The sequence below is a fragment of the Arachis hypogaea genome, chromosome 12 (assembly GCF_003086295.3).
Source record: "Arachis hypogaea cultivar Tifrunner chromosome 12, arahy.Tifrunner.gnm2.J5K5, whole genome shotgun sequence".
Lineage (NCBI taxonomy): Eukaryota > Viridiplantae > Streptophyta > Magnoliopsida > Fabales > Fabaceae > Arachis > Arachis hypogaea.
This window is the reverse complement of record NC_092047.1, coordinates 11,564,023-11,577,772: the sequence shown is the minus strand read 5'-3', so window position 1 is coordinate 11,577,772 and position 13,750 is coordinate 11,564,023. Positions and strand designations below refer to the sequence as shown.

General features: G+C 25.1%; 1 protein-coding gene across 2 annotated transcripts; it reads right to left on the bottom strand.

The window, feature by feature from the left end:
• Positions 1–1,561: 1,561 nt before the first annotated feature.
• Positions 1,562–12,441, bottom strand: LOC112726853 (probable disease resistance protein At1g51480). Of its 2 annotated transcripts, XM_025776397.3 has the most exons (5): positions 12,045–12,441; positions 11,290–11,384; positions 3,688–4,466; positions 2,143–2,421; positions 1,562–1,962 (listed from the first exon to the last, which is right to left on the bottom strand). In XM_025776397.3, the coding sequence occupies exons 3-5, from the start codon at positions 4,409–4,411 to the stop codon at positions 1,724–1,726; spliced, it is 1,242 nt and encodes a 413-aa protein (XP_025632182.1). In that variant the 5' UTR covers positions 4,412–4,466; positions 11,290–11,384; positions 12,045–12,441; the 3' UTR covers positions 1,562–1,723. The 2 variants fall into 2 exon arrangements, with proteins under 2 accessions (XP_025632182.1, XP_072064895.1); XM_072208794.1 differs by lacking the exon at positions 11,290–11,384.
• Between the last annotated feature and the right edge of the window lie 1,309 nt (positions 12,442–13,750).

Here is a 13,750-nt window from a genome sequence, read left to right as displayed (position 1 = left end):
CACTTGTCTTCAGTGTGTCCCATGAGTCTACAGTGAGAGGAAGTTGGACAATCTTTCTTACCCTTTGGCTTCAAATTTTGATACATAAAGAACTTCGGAGACTGCTTGACTGCGAATGCCATGTGCTGGCTAGGTTGAGGAGAAGTAAGTGCCCGTTGTTTCTCTTCTTGTAAGACCAAAGAGAAAACTTTGCCAATTGAAGGGAAGGGATCTGATAACAAGATTTGGCTTCTAACATTTGCCAAATTTTCATTGAGCCCCATGAGGAACAGCATGACATATTCTTGATCATGGTAGGTTTGAATCGATTTGACACCACCGCAGGAGCACGAGACCAGAGGCTTGAAGGTATTGAGTTCTTCTTAAAGGATCTTCAATTTCGTGAAGTATTGTGAAACAGAGAGAGAGCCTTGGGTCAGTGATATGAGAGATTGTTTTAGCTCAAAGATGCGAGGTGCATTGCTTTGAGAGAAACGAGTCTCCAGGTCCTGCCAAAGGAGAGCGGTTGAACCCGCGTAGATCACACTCGCAGCAATGTCCGTGGAGATCGAGTTTAGCAACCACGTCGTGATGATGTTGTTGGTGCATTGCCAAGATTCTGCAAGGACGGGATGAACAGTTGGATCTGATTTCTGCAAAGAACCATCAATGAAGCTAATCTTGCATTTATCACTCAAAGCAAGACGCATCGATCTGCACCACGAAGCATAATTGTCTTCTTGGAGTGGCTGAGAAACAAGCATGAGTCCTGGATGATCACCGGACTGAAGCGAATAAGCCTCGCGAAATCGGCAAAGACTGTGCCGGAGAGTTCGAGTTGCCTTGAGAGGTATTCGAATCAGAAATTGTGGACATCTTGATCGGGATCGGTGAAGCAAGCAGTTCGAAAAAGAAAGGAAAGAGAAGAAAATTGAGGCAAGAAAATCGGAAATTTTTTTCTGAAAAATCACAATGAGAAGGAAAGTGGAGAGGAATTGTGAAGAGAATTCACTTCTGATACCATGTTACAACATGCAAATGTAGAGAGAAAATGAGTAATCTCATTGATTAATTCTGTTACAGATGGGATATATATACATATACATAACACAGGGGTCTAACTGCTTAGTGAAGGAATAGTACTCTAACTAACTAATCAATTACATTGCAGAGAAGCTAACTAACTAAGTTATATAAGTGACTGACTATTGGTTAGACTAGTGATTAATTAATTTAGATGGTCCATAATACAAAGTAATTTTTATACGAGGAAGGCGTGAGCGAAGTACGCATGTGAGAGAAAGAGAGGTGTAATAATATATATGCTTGTATTAGCATACCGAGAGGAGAAAGAATAAATCATTCCCAACAATTTCAATGTGACTCAAATCGTATCCAGAAACATTTGATCAAATTAAATCTATCAATTTTTTTTTAAAAATAAAATATCTTAAAAGTTTATAATACTGAAATCGAACATAATAATCTTTTTTCCAAAAATAAAAATTTTTAAAACATAAAATTGTATTTAACATTTTTTTTAAAATAAAAAAATCTCATAAACAGATATGGAATCCAGTAATCTCTTGTTTTATTAAATGATCTCCATATCTTGAGAAAAACATAAAAATACCAATATCCATGAAATTTACATATTTTATATTAGTCCGATCTTAAAGATTTTTAGCTTAATATTTGATGTAGATATACATAAGTAACGGATAATTGGCTAAAAATAATGTATTTATAAATAATAGATTCTAACCCTTTTTTTGAACAATTTTTTGGCATCATCATCATCCTCAGATTTTATGGCATCCACAAAGATAATTGAATTTGCATTCACATTCATCTGGTATAATACTTGTTTTGCCTCGGAAATTAGCAAAACTTTGCATCCTTTTTGATTCTCTTGTGCTGCTTTCCCTACTTTACTAGAACCAGTAGAGGTGTCTTCAATTTTTTTCCCTGTTCTCGTCTTATCTATACAAAAATATGGATATAAGTATTGAATACAATATATGTGTATAATATATAAATATGATAATAAAAATGTTGCTTACAAATTTTAAAAGTTTAATTAAGGTATTATCTTATACAAATATATATACGATATGCGTATGCAAATAAAAATTAAAATATATGTGCATTATAATTTGGTACCTTCTGTTATTGATTTTTGAGTTGTCAAATATTTTCTAACACTATCTATTTCTGACTTTTGTTCAGCAGTCTTTGTCTCTTCCTTAGTTTGAGCTGCTCCAGAGGGATTAGAAGATTTTATTCCTTGTTTGAGAATGAGATTCTTCTTGTCATCGCCACTCTTTGATGAAATTCCCAACTTATCCAAATCCATTTTTGCATACATATCATCTAAGATTATAAGGGTGCTTTTTCCTTTCTTCAAATTATCTCTTATGCGAATAGCTCTCGCATACTCACCTACGTTGTACAATTATCATAGATATAAAATACAAAAACAACAGAAGAATTTATTTTTTCTTTAAAAAAAACAAGTCAACCCCAACACTGCCATCAGACCTATTGAGGGTCTCTTAAGGCATATCCATCAAAGATAAAGACTTAGGAGAGAACATTAATAATATTAGATATAAAAAAAAAAAAAAAGGTATCGAGAGCCAATAATTATAATGTACAATGTGTATAATGGGATGGATTATGTGGTGGTGGTTACTTTTGAAATTAAGATTAATGTGAGTAAATTTTATTTTTACTTCATATTGGACCAATTAAACAGTTTATTGTACATATTATATAGATACTCTATTAACTCTCTAGCAGGACTCTTAAATAAATATTTATATAAAGATATTTTTATGTTAAGATAATATTTAAAAATTATTTAATATAATATATATTAATATATTAATTATTATTTTTATATAAAAATATCTTCATATAAATTAAATAATGACCATAATATTAATCTAAAGAAAAAAATACCATATCCATAAAAAAAAAATCAATTATCAAATTAGTTATTATATATTTATGTGGAAAAATAAATGTGTTATTTAATTTATTTTTAATATATTTTTAAATTTTAACACATATTTTATATAGGTGATTGACTTAATGATTTTTTTTTTTTTTGCCACACAGTATTATTGTGTAAAGTATTATTAAGTTTAACAATATTCTAGATATTATGTTTGTAGATCTGTCCCAAATTCTTACTACAATAATATTTTTATGAAACAGGCTAAAGCGTGGGTTACCCAGTTATAATGTCTGTATTTATACAATAGAAGAAATTTGATATAGTAGTATTTTTTGGTGACTGATATAGTAGTATTTGATATATATATATATTATGGTGACTTAATTGGTACAGTAATATTTTAAATCGTATATTATTTAAGTAAAATTAGAAAAAGAAAATCAGAAAAATAGTCTAAAAAACGTTTTTTAATTAGTGGAAGTAGAGGTAAACATGTCTTTTAATTAGAGGGGGTTGAAGTGGGTGTATTGAAAATAATTTGTAAATAAGTTAAAAAAAATATTAAATTGAGGGAAAAGATACCAAAGAGCAAAGAACGTTGCAAAATGCAACTTAAACAACTATTTTCAAAAAAATCCACTCAAACAACATTTGAAAATTCACCGTCTTTTTCTTTGTTTGAGCAATTATTTAAAAATATAGTTGTTTGCGTTTATTATAGGTATAGAATATAGATAAACACTTACTCTCCTCTTGCAATGTTATTCCGAGCATGTCAGCAATCTGGCCTTGAATTTTTCTGATGTCTGGATTTTTGCCCACATTTGCCATAATGACCATATCAAATAACTTTGGTTCTCCACTTTGAAGTGTGTTAATAGCTTTTATGACCAAAGTAGTCTTTCCCATACCAGCTAGGCCGTGAACACCAACCATTGTAAGACTCGAGTCTTCCAAGGCTTTCTTGACATCTTCCATATTTTGTTTTCTTGAATCAAGCTCTTCATATTCAACAGAAGGAAGCGCATAACCCATTGAAGAAGGTGGGCCCTGCCAGCGAGATATTCTATCACGCTTCTCATTTTGCAAATTTTCAGCATCTTCTTTGATACGTTCGGCTATTTTGCTTTGACGATACCTTATGTCTAAATTTTGAAATGGAAAAGCAAGTGCATACCCTGCATTATTATCATGATCTTCTTTGAACTTATTATATTTAACAACAATTTCATCCACACGAGCCAGCCATTCTAAAACATTATCGTATATCGCTCTCCCATATCGTCCTTCCTCTTCCTTGGCTCTATCGCGCACCTCATCTCTGTCATTCTTGAGATTCTCTACAACTTTGCTTACATCATCGAATCTTTTCTCGTAATCCCATACATACTTTACTTGCTCTGTTAAGAAACCGGCTACTGCATCGAACACACGTTCTTGCAAAAAGTCCGGTATAAAGCTGATCGACATGCTTTTATTTCATCCTTGGTCTAATGGTCTCCTTTTAATTTGCTACATCTTCATGCTACACATGATGTAGAACTCAATGAGAAATTGAAAATGTATAAATGATGAAATGTAAAAATACTCCCCTGATTTATAATATCCGTTTTATTTCTATTCTTTAAAGTTTTAACATTTTTATCTCTAATCATAGTTCTTTTATTTCTTTTTTTTTTTTGTTTTTTGTAAATTTACCCATAACGATGATAGAATTGTGAGAAAGAGATCAAATAAGTGCCCTATTAATTGTATTAAAACATTTTAAATTTTTCTCTTATTACATTAAAAGAAGAGTGAAAAAATACTAAGTTAATTAATGTTTGTGTTTTTTCTTTTATTGGTTAAATGCATATATATATAGGGTAATTCTTTGGTGGCCAAGGTTATAGTGACTAAGAGTGGCTAAATTTTGACTGACGAATGAACACATGACATGTGGAGAGTTGGGTGAAAGTTGTTAGTTAGAGTGATAGGCCTTATTGTTAGTGAGTAGCAGGGCAAAAGAGTAAATAGACGGACCAAAATTATGTGGGCCTTTATTTTGAAGGAAAAAAAATCTGTTAGTATTTTTTAAGTGGATAATTTCTATCCAAAACTTTAATGGTTGGGCTTTAGTATGAAAATCTATTATAACGATAGATTAATAAAAATCATGAACTATTAATAATAAAAGTAATAAAAAAAAGAATTAAATTATGTAATATTTATGTGAATTTTTACTATTAATATATTTGTGGCATAAATTATATGAGAGTATAAATTTATAAAGTGTTAAAATTTTATAAGAAAATATTTTTTTTGAATAAAAATAACTATTAAACAGTATTGTTGATATTATCATGGTTATTATTATTTTTGTTCTTGTTATTATTATTATTATTATTAATAAAAGATAAATTTTTGAAAATTAGTAATTTTTAGTAGTTTTGTTTATATTTTGGTGAATATAAATACTAAATTATTTTTAACAGATAAATTTTATTAATTTATATGTTCAAACTCTAAAAATTTTGAGTGCAAATAGTAATAATTTATGTGTATGTGCAAAACTTTAATAAACATATGTGTAAAGTGTATGTTTATTGTGTACAAAATCTCTATAAATATGAGTACAAATTATTACCGACTAAGCAGGAACGGAGCCAGGTAGGAGGAAAGGGGGCAATGACCCCTTAATTTTAATTTTTTTACATGTAAATTATATGTAAATTTCAGTTTAGACCCCATTAAAATTTTTATTTTAGTCTTATTTTATTGTGTAAATATTTTTGGCCCCCCTCTAATATTTCATCTAGTTCGGCCTCTGTGACTAAGTGCTGACAAAAAATGATAAACTTGTTAGTCATATAACACTGCTCTTATTAAAAATCTTCATAATAGTTTTATTAATAAGATTTACTTTTTTACTTTGTGAATCCACTAAAACTGACATCCGTAAATCTTGAATTCATAATGTCATACCTTCTATAATTTACTTAAATAAACTAGTGGAAAATCAATTATACCAGATTGTCTTAAAACTGAATTTACTGTTAATTTTATTTTTTCTCTTAATATTTATATAAAACGTGGTCTTTGTATAAAATTTTAAAGAAACAAATATAAAATCTACAAAACCACCACAATTTGTGAAGTAAATTTGTTAATTTTTATCAACGTTTATGTTTTTTTAAGATATTAATTTGTTAATTTTTATTTAACTAAAAATTCTTTATTTTTTAATTTGTATATCCATGATTATACATATTATTTGTTAATTCCATTATATAAGTTTTAAAACTAAGGAAGAAATGGCATTAAGAAGCAGAAAACGTAAAAATATAAAACAAAAAGAGTCACTCGTGTTTTTTTAGGATATTCGTGTAAATTTACGGTAAAAAATATTTTAATTATAATAGTGTATAAAATATTTTTGTATTAGATTTCCAAGGACGGATCTAGAATTTTTAATATGGAGGGTAAGTATAGACAAAATTTTTAACTTCTTTTTTAGATTTTTTTATTACATAAAAGTAATTTAGGAATAATATATAGTTATTGAATTGATTTTATCCAAATATAAAAAAAAAAATCTTATAAATTATTTTTTATAATATCATTTTTGATATGACATACAACATATCGATAATATATTATAAAATTATAATGGACCAAACATTTATAGTGTATTTAGTTACAAAAATTATTAATTAAAATTACTTGAAAAAAATCTTAAATTATTAATTACTTAAAGGTATAATACTGTTATCAAATATAAGATACGAATATCAAAATAAAATGATAGCTAGAATTAAATAAGTTAAGATAAAAAAAAGTTTGGTAATTTTTTTTTTAAGAATGTAAAATTAAACGAAAAATTGAGTATTTTTTTGCAAAAAATAACATCTAAGATACACAATATAATTATCAGAACATAATCTCTAAGTCATTACTAATATTTTATATAATAATATAAATGTTAAATATGTTATTATTAAAAGAACAAACAATTTTTCTTAAAAATAGATATAGAGATAAATATATAAAAACTAATTTGATAAGTATAAAAACTTGAGTGTATAATATTAAATTGGTTAAGTAAAAAATATTAGAGAGCTAAATAATTAAGATATAAATCTATTATATAATAAAAAATTAATACATATAAAGTTACTAAATTACATAATATTTTTTATTTTCTTAGACATATATTTCATATGTAGACATAGTTCTTTAAATTTTTTGGATGGCCAAGACCATAACTGTCTCCTACATATTACAATAAAAGATAAAAACAGAATAAAAATGAATAAAAACTGAAATTCATATTTTGTATTTGACTGGAACTCAAATAAAATTACATATCTACAAACATATAAATTTAAACCATAAATTTTGTTTTCGAAAAAAGTAACCTATATATAACCTTCTAATATGGTATTTTAGTATAAATTTTTTATATTTTAAAAATTTTAAAATAACAAATAATTATAATAAAAAATTTTTATAAAACTCTAACCAAATTTATACAGTGTGATTCTAAAAATATTAGGCCATAGCATTAGTAAAATTGTTATTTCTCTTTTAATAATAATAATAATAATAATAATAATAATAATAATAATAATAATAATAATATAAATAATAACAAGAACAAAAATAATAATAACTATGATAAAATCAACAATACTATTTAATAGTTATTTTTATTCAAAATAAAAATATTTTATTATAAAATTTTAATATTTTATAAATTTATATTCTCATATAATTCATGTCACAAATATATTAATAGTAAGAGCTCACATAAATATTACATGATTTAGTTCTTATTTTTTTTAGATTACTCTTAGCATTAATAGTTTATTATCTTTTATTAATCTAATATTATAATAGATTTTCACACTAAGGTCCAACTATTACAGTTTTGGAATTATCTACTCAAAAAACACTAACAGATTTTTTTCTTCAAAAAAAGCCCACATGATATACACATTATTTTGGTCAGTTTATTTACTTTTTTGTCCTGCATAGACTCATCACTCTAACTAACAACTTCCACCAAACTCTCCACATGTCATGTGTTTATTAGTGATTCAAAACTTAGTCACTTTTAGCCACTGTAACTTTAGCCACCAAAGACCTACCCATATATATATAATTATAAGTTATGTGTCATTATTATATTATTCATTAGTCAACTTTTTAATTTTATTTACGTTTGAAACTATTCTTCTAACAACTTTACTTATTTTTTTAATAAAAATTCTTAAAACATAATAAAAAATTATTCTAAAATTATTTTATTTTGTATTTATTAATTATTGTTAAAATAATTAAATAATACTAAATGTAATAATTGTATAATTATGTATACATATTATATATATATATATATATATATATTAAATAAAATTATTTGAAATTATTATTTTCTTAACATTATTGATTTTAATTGGATTTTCTATAGTTTAAACTTTTATAAACTCCATCTAATGTGTTCAAACAAAACTCAATCAACTATAATCCCTTGTTCTATCCACTGTTACAAAAACATCACAATAGCTTCAATATTCTATAAAATTCGTTTTCCTAACTATTTAATATACACTAGAAAATGTTTAATTTGATTTAATTTGATATTTAATATATTTAAAATAATATATTTTGTTATATTTACAATTATATATTTTGAATTAATTTAAAAAACTTAATTAAAAAATTATAATTAACCATAGTAATGAGACACATTAATTTAAATCTATTTGTGCTATAAAGTAGAAGCGTTATTAGCCTAATGAATAGGTCACACACTGAATCTATTATTTTGTATGAGCATATAGAAAAAAATATATCTTTACTAGAAATGAAGTTGTTCGAACGTACGTGTACTATTTGATTTGATTCCTATAAATATATTGGGTATTTTCGTATTGATTCACTTATTCAAATGAATTATTTTTTTAATAAAAAATATATTTTTAATAATATTATTTATATGAGCTCTTCTAAATTATAAGTATACTATCTATTCATCAAATTATAAACTCACTCTGTTGTTTTTCTAAAAAAAAAATTTAAATACAAATATCGAATATGCAAGTCTTTATTAGTCAAAAGGAATGGTCTACAATAAATACCTAATCTTTATTAACATTTTCCGAGGTTTAATAATACTCCATATATTATAGAAAAAATTTAATCATAATAATATTTTATATCTTTTGAAAATATATAACTTATTCATCTTAGAGTATACCAATTATACATGTATATTTATATAATTTATTTGTAACTTTATTATTTAATTTAAATTTAAATTTATTAGAGTTGTTAAGAAATTTTTTTGTGAACATCAATTATGACTCTTTTCGGCCATGATATAATAAAAATTAGAGGCGTTTACGAGTTAGGTTGGTTTGGGTTCGAGAATAAAAGAGAACTAAACAAATTAAATTCTAATTGATTTAGATCGGTTTGAATTTAAATTTTTTTGTAAGTAGATCTGTCGAACTGATTAAACTTGGATTGGATTGATTTGGGTAATTAGATATCCAATAATTAAAAATAAATTTCAACAAAATAAAAAAAATTAGAAAAAATAAAATAAATCCTCTACATGCTGTAAATAATAATAATAATAATAATAATAATAATAATAATAAACAATACATCATCAATTCAAACTTAAATAACTCTCATTATTTTGAATACCTTTGGATTAGGACATAAAGTTGTATATATATTGCTAGATTTTATTTACTTATTTTAAATAATATTAAATTAATTAGACAATCAAATTAATTCGAATTTTATGATCTTAGAACTAATATTCGAACCAATTAAGATTGGGTTTAATTGGATCTAAAAACAAATATCATCATCAATTTAAATTTAAATAACTCTCATTATTTCGAATACTTTTGGATTAGGAGATAAAGCTGTATATATATTACTAGATTTTATTTACTTATTTTAAATAATATTAATTAATTGGACAATCGGATTAGTTCGAGTTTTATAATCTTAGAATCAATATCCGAACCAATTAAGGTCGGATTTAATCGGGTCTGACACCGTTTATAATTGATTATCCATCAGATCCAAAATCAATATAATTATTGGATTGGATTAGTTTTAGATAAATAATTAGATTACATATATCTGTGACTGTAAACACACTTAATAAAAAAGATTTAATTATTCTTTTTATTCTATAATTTTATCAAATTTTTAGTTAGGTATTTATAATTTAAAAATTTATAATTAAATCTTTATATTAGATAAAATTTTTCAATTAGACACCTTCAAATTATTTTTTGTAAAAAGATACAAAATATTTTTAGTATCTTTATTTTTGTGTTTGATGTAGAATAAATTTTGAAATATTATGAAAACAAATACTATAAAATTATTGTGTTTTTTACTTAAAAAATAATAACCAGTGAGGATCTAATTATAAATTTTATCTAATATAAAAATTTAATTATAATTATTAACATATATAAACTTAATTAAAAATTTGATAAATTACAAAGATTAACAAAATAATTAAACTTAAAAAAATGCTCTTACTTAACCCTCATTTTTCTCGATACCCCATCTGAGTCTTCCCCCTGGCCTTTTGTTTTCTTTTATTTGTTTCTTTCCCAATTTTACCCAAAATTAAGTTCCCCTCCTTAGTTTATTTTCTTTTTTTTTTTTTTCTCATTTCTTCTTTATTGCTCCACAGAATAAAATAAAAGGTGGTTTATGAATAAAGGATTCATGAGAGAAAAATGTGTCCCCTCCTCCCAAGAACTTTTAATAAGAGAACATTTTAAATTTGAGTTCACGTACTCTTGACAAAATAAAATAAATAAAAGTTAGTTCTCTCCGTGCATCACACTTTATGCAGACAGGCACAATGTTTGTATTTTTTTTATTTAGCTCAGTACATTTTATGATTTATAGTTATCAATTAATTATTATTAATATTTTTATTGATATGAGATTATATCTTTTTTTTATTTTTAAGTATTTTTTTGGTTTTCATACGAGATTATATTTAATAATATAAAATTATATATTTTTTAATAATTAAATATTGACTAAATTTTAACGAAAATGCTGATCTTTAATACTTCCCTTCGTTCTTTTTTTACTTTTGTATATATTGATAGAGTTGCAACTTTAATTTTTTTTTACTGTATCTCTCATATATTTAATCAATTTAACGGAATAAGTAATAAAATAAAATTATGTCATACTTTTTATTAGGATGCGTACATAATAAGATTAATTTAAAATGCGAAATATGATATTAATTTTCATATCTTACGATGAAATAGAAATAAGAAAAAAAAATAATTATGATAAATATTTACCGCATTTTTTTGTGGGGTTATCTCTAAAATTGGGATACTATATCAATCTTCAAGTCTATAACCCTCCCTTTAATAGGGCATCCTTTTCCAATCTTCTGCATTAGGTAAAAATACCGGTCAATGGATCTTTTAGTTTTAAAAAGTTGGTAGAAAGTTATATCAAAAATAATAATATTTTATAAACTTAATTTTAAAAAATCCAACACATTATTATTTTTACTTTTTTCAAATGCCAAAAAATTATAATTTTAACTAATTTCATACTTATTATTATAATACATATTTAGTATGTAAAATGGTATTTAATAAGTCTTGAATCCAAAACTTTTTCGTTAAAATATAATATACTTACTATTATGATTAAGTTTACATAAAATAAAATAATTAAAAAATAGATTGTTAATATCTAATAATAATAATAATAATAATAATAATAATAATAATAATAATAATTTACATTGAACTTAAAGCTTTCAATTAAATTTTTTTAGTGATTAATATCCTTTCTCAATAAATTAATAATTCTCTTTTTTTTTTCGGGGAGTGATTGGTAACACATGTAAAAAAAGAAAAATTTAGTTAACTTGTGTTCTAAAAATACATAATAAACTTATTATTAGTAGAAAATTTTAAATATTTTTAATTAATTTTTTTTATTTTGTAATCTTAATATATGTTCTAACATAATAGATAAACCTAAAAAAATACAAGAATATGAAAAAGAAAAAAGTAGATAATGAAATGTTGAGACAAACCTCCATATCAAACAGGATGTATAGTCCTTAACCAGAAAGAAGCAGCAAACAACCATAATAGAAATTAGAAGCTCTCATGATTGTCTGGTCAATTCAAAAGAAACTTTTTTTTTGTGTTTTGTGTATTTCTTTTTTTGTGTTTTGTTTTTTTTTTTTTTTTCAGTGAGAATTGGGTTGATTAAAAAGACGTGAAAATAGTAATGTGTTGAATGCAAGACCAGGAAAAAAAAAAAGAAAAGAAAAAAAGAGAAAGAAAGAGAAGTGAAAAGACAAAGGCAAAGGCAATCAAAGAATTAAGATCGATATGAAAACAAAGTTGTGGAAAAGAGGGAATCAAATAGCCTAGATTGGTGGAATCATCTTTCAAACAGCAATTCGCTACGAAAGTGGATATTTAAAAGTGTTGTGGAAAAAGACAGAAGAGTATTATTCGACGGAAAATGATCCTTTCCCGTTTTTTTAACAATGGATAAAATACAGTGTAATTTATTACCTTTGATTCTATGAGTGAGGCCAGAAATAAATAAGAGAAAGAGAATAATGAATGGTTAGATTGAACACTGGATACCATTCAGTTTTTTTTTTTCATTGGAGAGGATCCACTCCCATTATTTGACTATTTTTTTAAGAAGTAAAAACACAAGCAGTAGCTGGTAAGGATTATTACATAAACACAAGCAGTAGTTAGCCTTTCTGCTCCGTTTTTATTTCGTTTGCTAAACTTATATATATATATATATATGGTGAGTTCTATGGTGCCTTTGTTATGATGCCTAAATTGCCTAACTTTCCTTTTAAAGTAAAAAATAAAATATTTAAAATAAAAAGTAAATCATGTAAAATTTATTAAATATTATTTATTTACCTTTTCTAGTAACTTAGGTAAAAAGTGATAGGCACCATAACATTCACCTATATATATATTGCCTTAGTTTTCATAAAAAGTTTCACAGGTCATTTAAATTATATAGCATTATTTTTTTTAGTTTGTTCACATGACAAAAAACAGGGTCTTGATCTTAATTAATATTATATAGCATTATTTTTTTTTTTTATAATCTGTTGACTTTGTTCACATGATGAAAACGGAAAAACAGGATCTTGATCTTAATTAATATTATATAGCATTATTTATTTTTTTATAGTTTGTTGACTTTGTTCACATGAGGAATCCAAAGCCCACTGTTTACCGACCAACCCTTGCACAATGCAATTAATACCAGAATAGCTCTTTTCTCATCCACCTTTGGATAAGGTGCTGCCCACTTCTCTCTCTAATTTTGAAGCTGTCCATTTACAAGTCTTTGCGACATTACAATTCTATTAGCTCTTGTCGTTTTGTGTAGTCAAGTAATGTTAGCCTTGGTGTGAGCTGGTAGTTGAAGAGATCTGAAGAGTGGGCCATAGGTTTTTGTTTATGGTATTTGGGCTAGATACTTCTGTTTGAAATATACTCTCCTTTTGAGGCGTATATGGAATAATGGACTGCACTCAATTTATACGATTTAGTGATAGGGCAAGTTGACATTTGTGTGTGAAATTATTTTTGAAATTTTGGGTCAAAAATATTTTATCTGAATAATAATAATAATAATAATAATAATAATAATAGTAGTAGTAGTAGTAGTAGTAGTAATAGTAGTAACAGTAATAGTAAAATGTTTTAGTAAATATGTATAAAATTTGCATAATATAAAATTTTCTTA

Excerpts from the sequence above, each read along its gene's own strand:
- LOC112726853 (XM_025776397.3), bottom strand. The coding sequence starts at position 4,411 with ATGTCGATCAGCTTTATACCGGACTTTTTGCAAGAACGTGTGTTCGAT. Across the intron at positions 2,422-3,687 it reads AATAACATTGCAAGAGGAGA|GTGAGTATGCGAGAGCTATT; the intron begins GTAAGTGTTTAT and ends TGTACAACGTAG. Across the intron at positions 1,963-2,142 it reads TCAAAAATCAATAACAGAAG|ATAAGACGAGAACAGGGAAA; the intron begins GTACCAAATTAT and ends ATTTTTGTATAG.